This window comes from Patiria miniata, unplaced genomic scaffold (assembly GCF_015706575.1).
Source record: "Patiria miniata isolate m_02_andy unplaced genomic scaffold, ASM1570657v1 HiC_scaffold_19, whole genome shotgun sequence".
NCBI classification, from domain to species: Eukaryota; Metazoa; Echinodermata; class Asteroidea; order Valvatida; family Asterinidae; genus Patiria; species Patiria miniata.
Window position 1 is genome coordinate 9,488,625 of NW_024037057.1, and position 15,220 is coordinate 9,503,844.

The window sequence follows — 15,220 nt, forward strand, 5'->3', positions numbered from 1 at the left end:
GAAATGATTCGGGCAAAATGAATGGTTTTTTTTTTCTTTAAATAAAAAATAGCCATCATTACGCAAAACAATTTGCAAAACTGAAATCCCTTTGCAAAATTAACTGTAGAGCAAATAAGTCTGAATGGCAAAATACTTCAATGCTGCAACCGTTTTCAAATTGTAGCAAATAATTTTTGACCGCAACACAAAAACTGCTTTTCTTTTTTTCTTTAAAAGTTTCTAATGTAAAACGTTTCAAATATTAGGAAAAGTTTTTGTTTATATAGCTGGGGTGGGTTTTGCGAAAGCAAACAAACAAAATCAAATTTAAAAATTTGACCAGAAAAAAATAGGGAGGAACAAACAGAAACCAGCTGGGTTTTCATGTGGTTAATTATTCATGCAGATTTTTGGGGGGCCACCCATGAACCGATTAATTATGCATGCGGAATCACCCACCTTCCACTCGTCAGAGGGGGGTTTAACCATTCCTATTACCAGTGAGGATGGGCGTTGGTCCTGCACGGAGATGCTCCGTTCCAGCGTCGGTGGCATACCAGGAACCATTGAGCCGTTGTCCTGTTGCTGTTGTTTCTTGTTCCGTCGCAACGATTCGTGGACCGTCTCGCCTTGATCATCATCATCTTCGACTTCGTTCTGACCCGGGGTGTCGTTTAACGTCCCGTCATCTGCGCCGGTACCCAGCTCCTCGGAGACCAGTGCGTCCTGGGATACTTTGAGCTCATCATCATTTTCTGTCGGTTGAAAGTTTTGTGTTAAAGCCACTTTATAACATACTCTATGGCTCACTTATGTCTATGTCTGACAAAATTACAATTACAACATATTGGGGCTTCCTATTAGTACGCCTATGTCTGAATGACCTGGCTGTGGCTAGCTGTAATGTGTATCTATGGGCAGTGGCTTCAGCCGCTGCCATAGACACGTGTGTAATTGGCAGCCGCAGCCATGTAATTCGGACGTGGCTAGTTCCTGTAATGCTTACCATCTGAATCGAAGCTCTTGTTGAGGTTTTCTTGCGATCCATCGTCCCTCAGATCCAACTGTCCCTCTTCGATCACCTCGCTGTCACCATTGGGTATGATGCTCATCGCCGGAGGCATTCCAGAGAGAGGTCTCCGTTGCCTAGGTGGGACCTGGGGAGGCTCTAGAGTGGTGTAGTGGATCTGATCTAGCTCTCGTAGTCGGACTCGTTGATGGTCCTCGCGTTGCTTCTGATGGATGAAGTCAAGGTTCTCGTAGATGGGGTTGGGACTGTCGTCAATGATGCGTTTCGGCTTCTGCTTGGCTTTGAATTTCTGGACCTGGCCGGGTTTGGAGAAGATGTGTTGAGATGTGGAGTCTTCAGATTGAGGAGCTTGTTGTTGTTGTTGTTGTTGTTGTTGTTGTTGTGTTGAGGGGATGTTTTGATTGTCAGGTTTGGATTGTTTGGGAGGCGTGCTGCTTCGGAGCACATCATCCGAGGATTGAGAGTCCGAGGTGACCTGACGGAGGGAGGAGTCCGAGTGTTGAGATGATAATGAGTGCTGGGAGGTTTGAGAGAGCTGGCTCTCCGAGTGCTTGTGGAGGTTCTGACGGAACTCTTTTGTCGGGTAGTGATGAGGAAGGTCTGAGGATTCTAACGGGGTGAAGAATCCTGACTGGCACTGGAGTCGGGAGTTTGGACGTTGTAGTGATAGGTGACGGGCACTGCTGTTGGCGAGGCTTCAAAAGAGTCCTGTCGGTTGTAAGGATAGGGGTGGGGGTAGTGGGCTGGCTGCTGGGGGAAGGTGAAAGCGGTGGTGGCAGAAGTGGGCGTGCCGGAGCGGAAATCGCTAATGGGCGGAGGGGGAGGGAGTTGGGGTTGGAACTGGGCTTGGTGAGGAGGGGGGCTCTGTTGGAACTGCTGTTGGAAGCGTTCTCCGGACTGCGAGTGTGGGATACCAGGAACGGAATGCTGCTGTTGTTGCTGTTGGGTGTGGTGTGGGGCTTGGCCATGGGCGTTGGTCGGGGAGGGGTGAGGTGGGGGCTGAGAGTGATGCTGAACTGCTCCCAAGCCCATCCGTGGCATCTTACTTTTCTTCTTCAGACGCGGGGAGGGTACGGGCTTACGGATGTCGTCTTGGACAGTCCTGACTGGTGACCCCTCCTCCTGATGATGATGCTGGTGCTCTCCGCCTCCTCCTACACTGACCCCGCCCCCTCCTACATTGACCCCGCTCCCTATCGAATGCTGGCTTGATATGGACAACTGACTGTCTGAGCGTTCATGTTGATAATGTCTATTTTGCGGGTGCGGTGGATACCCCTGTCCATAAGACATCCCAAATTGGGGGCTTCCCCCTCCATAACCATCCCTGTACATATCTCCTTGCGAGGATGAGTTGACGCTTACCCCGTCTTGGTATCGTGGAGAACCCCGTTGCTGGTACCCAGTCGGCGGAGAACCATCTCTCTCAAAGGACCTGCCGCTGCTACGTAAGAGGTCGACTCCTCGTAAGGAATCACCTCGACCAGAGTTCTGTCTCTCAAAGCCTGGATGGTGATGCATGCGGGAGTTGTCCGTAGACGATCGGCGACGCTTCTCCGAGCCGATCAGAATGTGAGAGCTGGGATCTAGTGGCTCGCTGTCTGAACGTAGCCGTCGTAGCTGCTCAAACGACCCGTGCTGCTGCTGTTGCTGCTGCTGCTGCTGCTGCTGCTGCTGCTGCTGTTGGTAGGAGAGAGCCTGTTGCTGTTGGTCTAGGGGATTCCGATAACCTCGTCTGGATTGGGGAGATCCATGGGAGAGACCAGGGGGTGGAACAGTAGCTGCCTGGGTGGGTTTACGACGGTTCTCAATGGGCGAGGAGTGGATATGCCTGGTTCAAAACAAAACAAAAGAAAAGAAAATCCTATTATCATATCCTATGGCAAAATGGTTTATAAAGTAATCTAAGAATGGTTTTGTGAATTAACAATTGCTTTCTTTAATAATAGACATATCTCCAGCGCCTTGAGTACCTAATAGTTGGTAGATACGTTCGCTATATACGACTCCGATACATTATTATTATTATCATCCACAATCAGGGTTTACATTTGTACATGTGGAGTAGGTAAGCTGGCAAGTTATGAAACACTATTGTTTCACTACTTGGCAGCAACGATTACCCAAAAAAACTCCCTGATCCTACAAATTCCATCAAAATCCATCAGGCAGTATTATTATTCCAGGTCGTACAAATAAATCAGCTCATTGTCTGCTTTTGTGAAAAGTACCCGGATGACTGCAGTATAATTTTGTCAGTAAAGGGAAATATTATTTAAAAAATTTCTGCATTCCATAGGGGACGTTGAGCAATAGAGAACAATATGGTCCCCATTTACGAAGGTCCCCAATTTACGACCGTGTACAAAACAGATTTTGCTGGTTCCCGCACAATCAAAAGCGTAGAAACTCACACTTGTCAACCAGTCAACAGAGCACGGACCGTTGCACATGGGTATACGTGCACTGTTGTCAACGACCATGGCCTCTAACAGATTCCAACAAAACATACCGTCGGATTTTGAAGGGTTGAGGTACTTAGGGTTAATTAAAGTCTTACCACTTTGTTGTGCCCTGGCTGGCCTTCTTTACTTTCACACGTGGATTTTTCAAAAAGCGCGTCATTATTTCTACAGTTTTTTAAAACTGTGTAGTCCAAAAATCACTCTGCACAGAAGTGCAGTCAGATCACATTACAGAAATAGTCAGCAGCAGTGTTGATAACTTTCCCGAGCGGCAAATCAAACATGAAACGATTTCAGCAAAATTCAAGTTGTTGAAACATCAGTCGCGATCATATCTTGTTCAACTGGACTTCTTGTTTGGATTTTAACTCATTTATTACATTCTTTCTGTTTTTTTATATCAATGACTGGGCTCGTGACTGTGATATAAATGGAAATTACATGAAGCGGGAAACTTGATAGCGGTTATTAAGCAATTCAGGGAATTTAATTTTTATTGCACTTTCGTCAGACTGTTATAAATAAAACTGATTCCTTTCCTGGTGGATTTTGATGAATTTCCTGGAGGGAACGCAAAAAAAATAATAACATCAGACAGTACTTCCCCGCAAGTATCACGAGGTTGGGACAAAACATCAGAGGGAAACCAAAACAGGAAACTTCATTGCGTACTTTTACTTTCGTTACTTGTGTTATGTGAGATTTTAACGTTTTGTTTCAGTTTACGAAGTGGACTTTTTTTCAACTGGTTATTGGCCGTTTTTGTTGGGGGCCAGCTGGGCCAATTTCATAGAGCTGCTTCAGCACAAAATTTGCTTAAGCACAAAAAAATCTTGCTTAATATAATCAGGTTACCGGCCAAAACTCCACTCGATTGTTATGCTAAGTAAACAACAGCTAAATACCAGTCACAAGCAATGTACATCGCATGGAGTTTTGGCAGGTTACGTGATTTTACTAAGCAATGTTTTTTCGTGCTTAAGCAAATTTTGTGCTTAAGCAGCTCTATGAAATTGGGCCCAGATATTTGCTCGTCTATGCATTGTACTATTTAACCCAATACCGACTGCCGTTTATTTGAAACACAAGGAGTAATCAGGGACTTTCAGACTTGCCATAATGCGTTAGCATGTCACAATGTAATGTTATGTATGATGCCACTTTACGGAGGTGGTTTATAAGCTGTAGTTACTCTAGTCAGTGCATGTTTACGAACATTCAGCACATTTTTTTGTGGTTTCAGTTTTATAATTTTGCTACCACTTTCACTTAATAAATGGGGCGGATGAATGAGCTACTGAATATACATTCTCTCTTTCTCCCCCCCCCCCCCCCCCCCCCCCCCCCCCCCCCCGGATCTGTTTAATCTGAGGAGTGGAAACAACATTGCGTATCTCCCTCGCATTTGATAAATTACAATTACCAATGTAACAAAATTGTAAAGTGTGTAAAAAAAAAAAAAAAACACAGAGCATCTAAAAATAGTGACGACTTACTTTTAATAAGAAAAAGCTATGAAGCAAAAGTCTGACCATTCATATGTTTACGAATGCATCTTTTGCAAGCATACATTTTGAAGGGGAATACACTACAATATTTCACATTTCACAATATTTCATATTTCTTTTCTTTGAGACACATTTATGGATTCTGTTATCTTGTTATTTACCAGTTTTCTTATTTATTGATGGATGTATTCTCTAAAGGAGTATGGAATAAATGTTTTCTTGAATTGAATTGAATTGAATTGAATTGAATGTTACTTTGTGGACAATGACTCAACATATAATAATGAAGGGGAAAGTACCAGGCAAGCTCTGAAGGCTAAAGCAAACATTCAACTTGGTCTAATGGCTCCAGCAGATGTCGGAGATTGCTGGATCACGGCACATGACGATTGCGGAATTGTTGTTTGGAAATGAAGCAATTTCCCGACAGTTTGCATTCTAGAATGTGGCAATGATGTACCAGGGCACATGTTAGGCAAGTCAAAATGAAAGCAACAATGTGATTTCCTTATAAGTTCACTTCGAACGCGTGACAGCTATGAATCACTCTTTACTCAGACCATTTTTTTGGGGGGGGGGGGTGCAAGGCCCTTTACAAAAAATTGATGTTAAAATTGTGTCCACTCTTCTTTTTCAGTCATGTTTTCATCCATATTTTGTTTTTGGCAGAGTCAGTCTCGGTACTTCTGGCCATACGGGTGCAATCCAGTGTGCCTCCCCAAGACCTCCTGAAACTGGTTACAGGTCCCGTCTAGTTGAAGAACCATCTCTTGTCCACCGGCACTAAACCAAACCCTTCCCAAGCCACGCCCTCCCAAAATGCCACGCCCTTCACTTTCATCCAGCGAGTCCATATGTTTATGGAACCATGGTCCCGTCCCGTTTGCACTCTCACCAAAACTATAGCATCCTTTTCTCCCTGCCTAACCAAGCCCCCAAGCCACGCCCTCCATGAACCACACCCTAATGCCACACCCTGTTTACCTTTCATCCAGCGAGTCCATACGTTTGTGAAACCTAGGTCCAGTCCCGTTTGCACTCACCCCAACTATAACATCCTTTTCTCCCTGCCTAATTAAGCCCCCAAGCCACGCCCTTCATGAACCACACCCTAATGCCACGCCCTTCTTACCTTCCATCCAGCGAGTCCATATGTTTATGAAACCTAGGTCCCGTCCCGTTTGCACTCTCACCACAACTATAACATCCTTTTCTCCCTGCCTAACCAAGCCCCACCCCCAAGCCACGCCCTCCCTGAACCACACCCAAATGCCACGCCCTGCTTACCTTTCATCCAGCGAGTCCATACGTTTATGAAACCTGGGTCCAGTCCCGTTTGCACTCTCACCCCAACTATAGTATCCTTTTCTCCCTGCCTAACTAAGCCCCCCCAAGCCACGCCCTCCATGAACCACACCCTAATGCCACGCCCTGTTTACCTTTCATCCAGCGAGTCCATACGTTTGTGAAACCTAGGTCCAGTCCCGTTTGCACTCTCGCCCCAACTATAGTATCCTTTTCTCCCTGCCTAACCAAGCCCCACCCCCAAGCCACGCCCTCCCTGAACCACACCCAAATGCCACGCCCTGCTTACCTTTCATCCAGCGAGTCCATACGTTTATGAAACCTGGGTCCAGTCCCGTTTGCACTCTCACCCCAACTATAGTATCCTTTTCTCCCTGCCTAACTAAGCCCCCCCAAGCCACGCCCTCCATGAACCACACCCTAATGCCACGCCCTGTTTACCTTTCATCCAGCGAGTCCATACGTTTGTGAAACCTAGGTCCAGTCCCGTTTGCACTCTCGCCACCCTGGTGTGCTCCTCTATCAGACCCTCAGTAGCAGCGTTGGCGACGTTGTCGCGCTGCTCCCCGCGTCGGTCCCTGTTGTGGCTTCGTCTTTGTCGGTGCCGTTGCTTTAATAAGACAATTTTTAAAAATATACCAAAAATTAGCCAATTGTGAATTGAGCAATCTAGAACCTAAGCACATGTTCACATAAATAACCAATTAGCACTTGTATCACACTGCACTGCACAGTATTTCCTTCTTGATAAAACCATACTACGGTACCATAGCATGCTGGGGTGCTGCAGGGCGGTATTTAAGGAGTAACAGGCGGGTGGTTTGGGGTAATACAAGGACTAACGGGTTTAACAACAGATTTGTACAGTTGCTGTCAATGAGTTGCCCGAGACATTCATTTGTCATACAATGACTACAATTCCGTTGGGCAATGCCTTCACACTCATTTTGGATTTCTACCAACAGCTATAAGATTGCAGCTCTTCTTTGAGCGCCACGATCCGTAAAGAGAGGAAATTCAGACTGCAATTTCTGTACAGTACATGCATGATGTCGTTATCCCTACACACATCCTAGGCTACCATCACTCATTAATTCGTTGCCCGATTCTACACCATTAGCCAAAGGGCACGTACTTGAAAGTAGTTTTGACAATAATAATCATCATCACAGATCAACGCCTTCAGGAGACCGAGCGTCGCTTGCAATGAAAACACGTGAGTCATGCGACATGAAGGAATGCGCTGGCGGGTTATACAGTAGATTCACAGTGCAGACTCAAGACACACTCTACATGTAGTTACCCCAGTGATATTGTCCTATCCACTCCGTTCACAAGTACCCCCTCAACGGCAAAGAAAGCACAGTTGGGGGTGACCGACTGACGCCATCTTGCCTGACTGCAATATTTTGCCACGACGCGCGGCCGTACGTACCACTGCGTGTTCGTGTTACCACAGTGATATTGTCCTATCCACTCCGTTCACAAGTACCCCCTCAACGGCAAAGACAGCACAGTTGGGGGTGACCGACCGACGCCATCTTGCCTGACTGCAATATTTTGCCACGACGCGCGGCCGTACGTACCACTGCATGTTCATAGTACAAATCCCCTGGTGTATGTGCTTTACACACAAGGAATGGTGCACGTCAACCAGCTAAATGTCCCACCCATGGGACGTCATTGCTAGGTAAAAGGGCGCCCTCTTTTGTTGGTGCACGGAGCCCATAGACTCTGTGTGCAAGTACCCCCTCAAGGCTGAGAGAGGGAGAGTCTGGGGGAGACCACTGGGAGAGACATTTAAACGCATTGACGATGACGCCTTAGGCTCAACACGAGCTGCTATGGCTCCGTGTACATTCAGAATAAAATATTCGCGCATACTTCATCGTATTGTTTCTGACTCAACAGCGCCCTCTCTTGTTCATGCACAGAGCCTACAGACCGTGCCACATCTGGCAATTTGTCAACTTTTAATAGTAAAAACCGGAATGAAAACTTTTTCTAAACTTCATTTTTAGCCTAATTTTACTCTTGCATGTAATTTGCATTGAAGTATATAGTTATCGAAATTGTTCTTTTTTTTATAGCCAGAATAGAGCAAATAAATGGGAACAAATCGGCGTATATAAATTGGTGTTTGTATATCGCAATTTCAGAAATAAACTCTTTGTGGACTAGTTTCTGATATTCAACTCACCGAGGATTGCTGTCGCTGCTTGGCCCACTCCGTGTCATCTGGCCTCACTTCAGTATTCAATTTAAGTGTCTGCAAAAACAAAATAAAGAGAAATTGTCCTCAAAAATGGAAGACAGTGAACCAGTCATGTTTACATGTTCAACCACAAATTACCTAAAGTTGAAGTTTCGAACTAGATTCCAACCAACCAATCGATCCCATAAGCTTGGTAGTCAAGTGGTAAGATGTCTCCACTAGAAAGCAGGAGGTCATGGGTTCGAGTCCCACCCGAGTGATTTTTTCCATCTTTCACTCGGGAGGTAAAACACCGAGTATACAAGGTAAAGGGCAAAAACCTAATGTTGATTTACCTTTGAAGTGCTATTACAATGCAATGCTATGGCAACTTTTTGTACGGCATGTTTACTTGACTAATGTCTTAGCGCCAGCAAGGTGAAAGTGGCGGGATAAAACCTTAGACTTTATGTCTGAGATGTGTTTTGAGTCCGGGGTGAGGCCGTCATGTCTGGAGGGGATGGGAATCAAGAGACAGAATTGAGGACATCCAGTCTGGGTGAAGGAGTGCCGGAAAGGTTGAATCGATGAGCATCTTAAAACCACGTTCGCAAAAAAAAGTAAATATGCTATAAATATTTATGATGCGAGTAGTGTCCTCATTGAAAATTTATAGTGCTGGCTGCTGTAAATACATACTACCGGTAGTATTGACTACAGAAATGTCGTGAACGCTAAAGGCCCAAAAATAAATACTTCTGCTTTCGATTACATTGCATTTGAAAATAGGGTAGGTAGGTAGGGATATTTTTGTGGCCAAATTTTTTGTGTACGATCATATGGAGGCGTCTGCGTGTAATCAAGGGTAAAAAGTAAAAATTGATGGTTTTGGGTGTTTTTTTTCTCATATTTCCCATAAAAAAATTAGGGTGGGGGCTGTCAGAATAGGGTAAGTAGGGAAACCGGAGGCAGAACTATGTGGGGTTTTTTTTGCCTGATCAGGTGCAACAGCAAAAAGAGGCAAACTAACACTTGCTGAATAATTAAAATTGCACACTGCAAACTTCAACTTGCACAAAATCATGACTTGAGACTTGTTTGTCTTTGGTCATTAATTAACGAAAATGAGAAGATCTAGATGAGAAATACATGTACTGGCTGGTTTTGTTTTTAAAAATAAAGAGTCCATATCGATGCATTCAAATTTACACAAAGTATTTATAACAAAAGATTAACACATCTTTACTTTAAACTTAAATGTAATGTAACAATCTTAAACAGGAAAGCAGGTGTCAACTCAACCAGCCCCCCCCCCAAAAAAAAGAATAATAAAAAACGAACAAATTATAATAAATTGGGCATTTTGTGGTTAGAATAGTAATCTATCACTGCATCACTTGCAACTCACTCCTATTCTTTAAACCACTTTATCAGGTAGATTACACAAACAGTCCATTAGGGGGCGATCATCACACCCCCCTCCCCCCCCCCCCCTTTCCCCTCCCGGTCCCACTCCGATTTTAAATGTTTGCTCTCATGATGTGTCCTGCTGATGCATCCTGCTTGCACTGTCAATAGCAGTCATCATACCGGTACAACTCCACCCTAAATATTCATGACGAATGCTTGGCACTCTAAAACACCTTGGTTTCTACTCAATCACTTTGCCTGTCAAATGAATGGAAGCGATGATATGGACGCTTGTATTTCAGCCTGAAATTTGAGGGGAAAAAACACGCATCCGATAAAAAAAATTCCTGAAGTGAGGCAATTACAGGTGGACTTGCAACCCTGAGCTGGGATTTCCTGGACAGTCATTGTAAATTTTGAGATATCTAGATGAAATTGCCAGATTACATAAATTGACAATTTAAGCTACAATTGAGAAAGCAAGGCTATCAGAAGTCCACCACTTAAGCAAAAATAAAATCTACCTTTGTGCATATTGCACTGAAACGAAAAAGAGAAATTGTTTTGGTTGCTGAGTATTTTGTTGTTAAAAGAGCGTACTCAATAACATGTATTTCAAAGCTGTGTTTTTCTTTCCATTACTTTATACAGCATTCAGGTAACCTTTTGTAAAGTTCCTTGAATAATTTTGTCAAATTTTAACCGTGTAAACGACAAAGTCCTTCGTTGCTGGAAAATCTGCCACACTCTTTTAAAAAACAACCAAATATAAATTTTTCACCACAGCTTATATTTTTGTGCAAAATTGCTTTTTCGAGAAAAAGTACATTGTACTGCCAAGTGTATCACAGTGAAGTTTGAAGTCTACATTTGAACACTTCAAAGGGCCACTGAAACAGCCCACTGCTGTTAAAGCTATAGTCCATCATTTGCAGCCATCCGAAAAGTAACTGGCGTAATCATTGTTGAAAAACAAACTTGGTTGAAAGATAGTAAGGGAACTAAACTCCCTGTGAAATTATTCTTTCTGGCAAGCTGTCATTTTGAAGTAATCAACGAAAGAAGGCCTTTCCAACGGTGCTGCACCGTCTTAAGACGTACCGTAGGAAAATTTAAATTAGTAGTTCATTAGTAGTTCAAGCACCCGGGCAACATTGGCACGACGCACACGCGCGGTTGCTATAATTCGTCGGATCAGTGCGCGATGTCGCGTATAGCTGCAATTCAAAACAATTCAAAACACAATTCAGTAACTTTTGATTTGAAATTGAGATCCTAGAATGCTGTTTTTCTAAGAATATACAGCTGAAGCTTAGCTGAAACTTCATCAGGTTAGTTGTTCAGTATCCTTCATTAGATTTTGAACACTTTTGTTGCTTCAAACGAATAAAATGCACAAATTACAAATGATGGACTATATCTTTAAATAAGCCACCAATTATGTGCAGAAAAACTCCTCAAAAAAAGCTTTTAAAGGGGTGGAGAGATGATCTGATTAAACATTTCTGACCCCTGATATTCATGCTTGCGTACCCTCATCCCACCGAGCCATTAGTTCATGAATCACCGTGTTGGAGGGGGTGACATCGTTGCGTTTGGGGGGAGTTAAGTTACAAATTGAGTCAGTCTAAGTGTCAGCGAGTGATGATGTGACTCGTACTGCTTCTGACTGGACTAACTGCTCGAGTGCACATTGTGGTTCACCAGAGAATTTTCATTAGCTGACGTGTTTGTAAACAGTCATTCTGTGGAATGTCATCACTTCCTGCTTCATTCTTTCTCCTTTAGGACGCCACAATTTAAGGAAATTACACCTTTTTGATACATAATTACAAATTGTCTATGGTTTAACCCTTTAGCACTTGCACTTATTGTGTTACATTCTATTTACTCCTCCATAAATCAATCAAAGCATAGAGTGCTGGGTAGTTTCGGGCGGTATGAGGATTAACAGGCAGGGCAGTTTGGGGCGGTATGAGGGCTACTAGGTTAAGTTGTCCAATTTATCAACTGTGGTTTTAGCCATGTGTACATTTGAAGGTGAGAACTGTCACTTTATTTGTTTTGCAAAATTGGAGTCAAAACTCCATTTTCTATTCTAGAAAATATACGATTCTTATCTGAAAACATGGGATGCAAATTTAATTTACAACACAGTTCTGATTAACAGTACACGTTCACTTTACCAGAAATCAACTTTTGTTCCCTAACAGAGCAGACTTTTTATCAAAGACACAGAATTTAATCGATGAATTCCTCAACTCCTACATTCAAAAATTCTTTTAATTTTTCCTCTTTTTCTACGGTTGGGAACTCGGTGCCAGGAAATATCTACATGTACCGGTACTTATGATCGATGTAATTCAGTGTCAGCTTAAACTTAAATGGAATTTTTTCAGTTACGCTCTGCAAAGGAATTCACATTATGTGGTCTGTTGATAAACAAAGAAATTTTTCAAAAAAAAAAAACCTTGATAAAAACAATGTGCATAAAAATAATCACTCAAGATATATGGTTTAGATATATTGCATCCAGACAGGAGTATACAAAAACATGCTTTGACTTTTCAGCAATATCCTGGTAGATATCTACCGGTACATGAATTATAATAAGGGAATAAATGTGTGCTCTGGAGGTTTTTATCACTCTGTTTAAGACCACTTAGAGTCTGGGTGCTGATAATTACCCGAGCCGGAGGCGCTCTAAGTGGTCTTAAACAGAGTGATAAATACCGACGGAGCACATATTTATTCCCATTCATAAATACCTTTTCGGTAAGAAAAAATCATATAATTCGTTCAAAACATCCCGATTTTGTTCAACAAATTCACTTTATGCTTTTTGAAACATCCCTCTTGCAAAATAATGGAGTGTTCAGCTGGCGAGTAAGATGTAAACAACCCTTTTATGGAGATTGACGCGCGCGTATCATGTTCTGCGCGATGTCGCGCAAAACGCACCTGGCGCGTTGCGTTTTGAATTCAGAACTATAAAATTCTGACTCCCTGGTAGTGTTGCGCATGCCTACGTGAGGATTGTGAACGTTCAACCAATGAAACGATAAGAGGCACTGGAATTTTAGGAGTCCACATTTTATTGTGACACTGGAAAAGTGTTTAAGACCAGCTAGCCATGTCTTTATCATCTGTTTAAGACCGGCCACGTGACGGGCTCTCGACCAATAGGAATAGCTAAACTGTCTGAGGTATTTATGAATGCAAAATTATAATATTTCCTGAATTAATATTTCTCTTTCCCTAATTGTGCAAACCTGAATAAATACCGAGAGGAAATTTGGTTGGTTTATTATAATATTTCCTGAATTAATATTTCTCTTTCCCTAATTGTGTAAACCTGAATAAATACCGAGAGGAAATTTGGTTGGTTTATTTTGCCTCGAGGGCCAGACCACTCAAAGTAATTAATCTCCGATTGTCAATATTACGCACCCTTCTGTCCATGCCGTGAATGTAATGGGTTTATATTAATTCTCATTCATCAGTCCTACCTGTATGAGAGAAATCTAAGACCTTGGCAAACATAGACAGCGAGATTGGCTTGTCAATATGAAAGATTTATTTAATGCTTAAGAAACACACTGCTTTTGACTTGATTTTGATTTTGTTTAATTAATTCAATTTTTATACGGGAAAACAATTCTGCAGGGGAAATTCATGCAGAGCTGAGGAACGGAAGAACAAACACGCAATTTGATTTTAAGATTTTGTAAGAAATTTCGGTGGAAATTAACCTCAAAACCCACATGAAGGTTTAACAAATTTCTAACAAGTTACTCATTTTTATCAATGCAATGGATCGAATCAAACCCACAAACCGTTTGATCTAAACACATTTCTGTTTGAATAAATTTTAGTCAAGCTGACTACTATAAAAATGATAATACAAACATTACAAATGTACTTACTTTCACTGGTGGTAAAAGTAAACACTCCTGTGACAATCCCCAAATCAAAAAGTATCGGTTAAACTTGATGAGAATATCTGAAAATTTCTCATTAAAAACGTTCTGAAGCTGTCACGAATATGACCACGCAATAACTGGGTGTGACTGATCGACACCCAAGAAATCACAACTCATATGCAAATTAGAGCTAAACCTTAAGCAGGCATCATAATCTGTACTTCAGTGAATCAGGTAACAATAAAGGGAGTCAAACCTTATTACGCATAATACAACCCTCAAAGTGCTTCATGAATATTCATGAGCCTACAAGGAAGTGAATATGACCGTATTATATCCTCAACATGCTGGTTGCCTGGTAACCTAATCATCAGCTCAACTCATTAAGAAATTCCTGAAGGATCGGATGTGCAATATTTTCGCCAAAAACTGAGCAGCACTGAAAGACAACAAAAACTGTGAATTTGCAAATTCATGTAAAAACATGTTGCAATTGATTCTTATTTCGCTGATCGTTTGTCCTATTATTTTCAAAAGCAGATAAAAGCCAATTTTACAAAAATAGGGAAAATCCATCCACTTAAATAATATTTTTTTCCTGAACAATGTAAATTCTGTTTCAAATAAAACTTTCCAGCGTTCTCAAGATAATGATATAAATTATAATGGGCAGTCCACATTTGTGTACAAGTAGTGGGCGCTGTGATGTTTAAGAGCAGATTTTCTCAGAAGGAGAAAAATGGAGATAACTGTTTTATTGCGAAAAAACTCTTCATTTGAAGTCTGATAGCGGGAACCTTCGAGTTGCTTACAACGTGTTTTACAAGTGTTGTTTCCTTTGAAGGATGGGCAAAAGTTATTGATTTTTTTCTTCGTAGGAACGCTAGGGAGTAAAACAGAATAACAGATCACAGTGCGCCACAAGAATGTAGCACACGTATCGCAGCGCTTTTACATGTAACAAGCAAGTGAAACACGATGCGGAGTTGAATGCTAATCTCCGGCCAAATCAACGAGCAGACGGTTTACAACATGTTGTTCAAGGTTTGCGTATTGATTTACCGAGCATCACACACCCTTGAACGAGTTGGGAAGAGCTGCACGAGAAAACAATGTGACAGTTTTTCATCAACACGGTTCAGGAGCGTGGTTTCATGTTTGGCTTTAAAGGAGCAGAACTGTCAAGACTTTAAGGCTTCGACATCTCAGGACTACTGACTCATGTTTGGTTTTTAAATTTAAAGGGGCAAACCTGTCAAGGACTTTTAAGCTTTCCAAATTTCAGGATCATGGCCAGTCATTGCAGTACAGTATAACACATATTTATCCACACACTAACATTCTTTGCTTTAAAGGCTATTTTAGTAATATATTTTCCCCATTCTCTTTTCTTTGTGGAAAAA

General features: G+C 42.2%; 1 protein-coding gene across 1 annotated transcript in view; it reads right to left on the reverse strand.

Annotated features, from left to right (window-relative positions):
* The window catches only part of LOC119725693 (putative uncharacterized protein DDB_G0271606), a 60,408-nt gene that overhangs the window by 11,645 nt on the left and 33,543 nt on the right, over window positions 1-15,220 (reverse strand). The window contains 6 exon segments of the mRNA XM_038197218.1: window positions 442-737; window positions 989-1,636; window positions 1,639-2,843; window positions 6,580-6,635; window positions 6,787-6,900; window positions 8,491-8,559. Of these exon segments, the coding sequence (XP_038053146.1) occupies window positions 442-737; window positions 989-1,636; window positions 1,639-2,843; window positions 6,580-6,635; window positions 6,787-6,900; window positions 8,491-8,559 (2,388 nt within the window).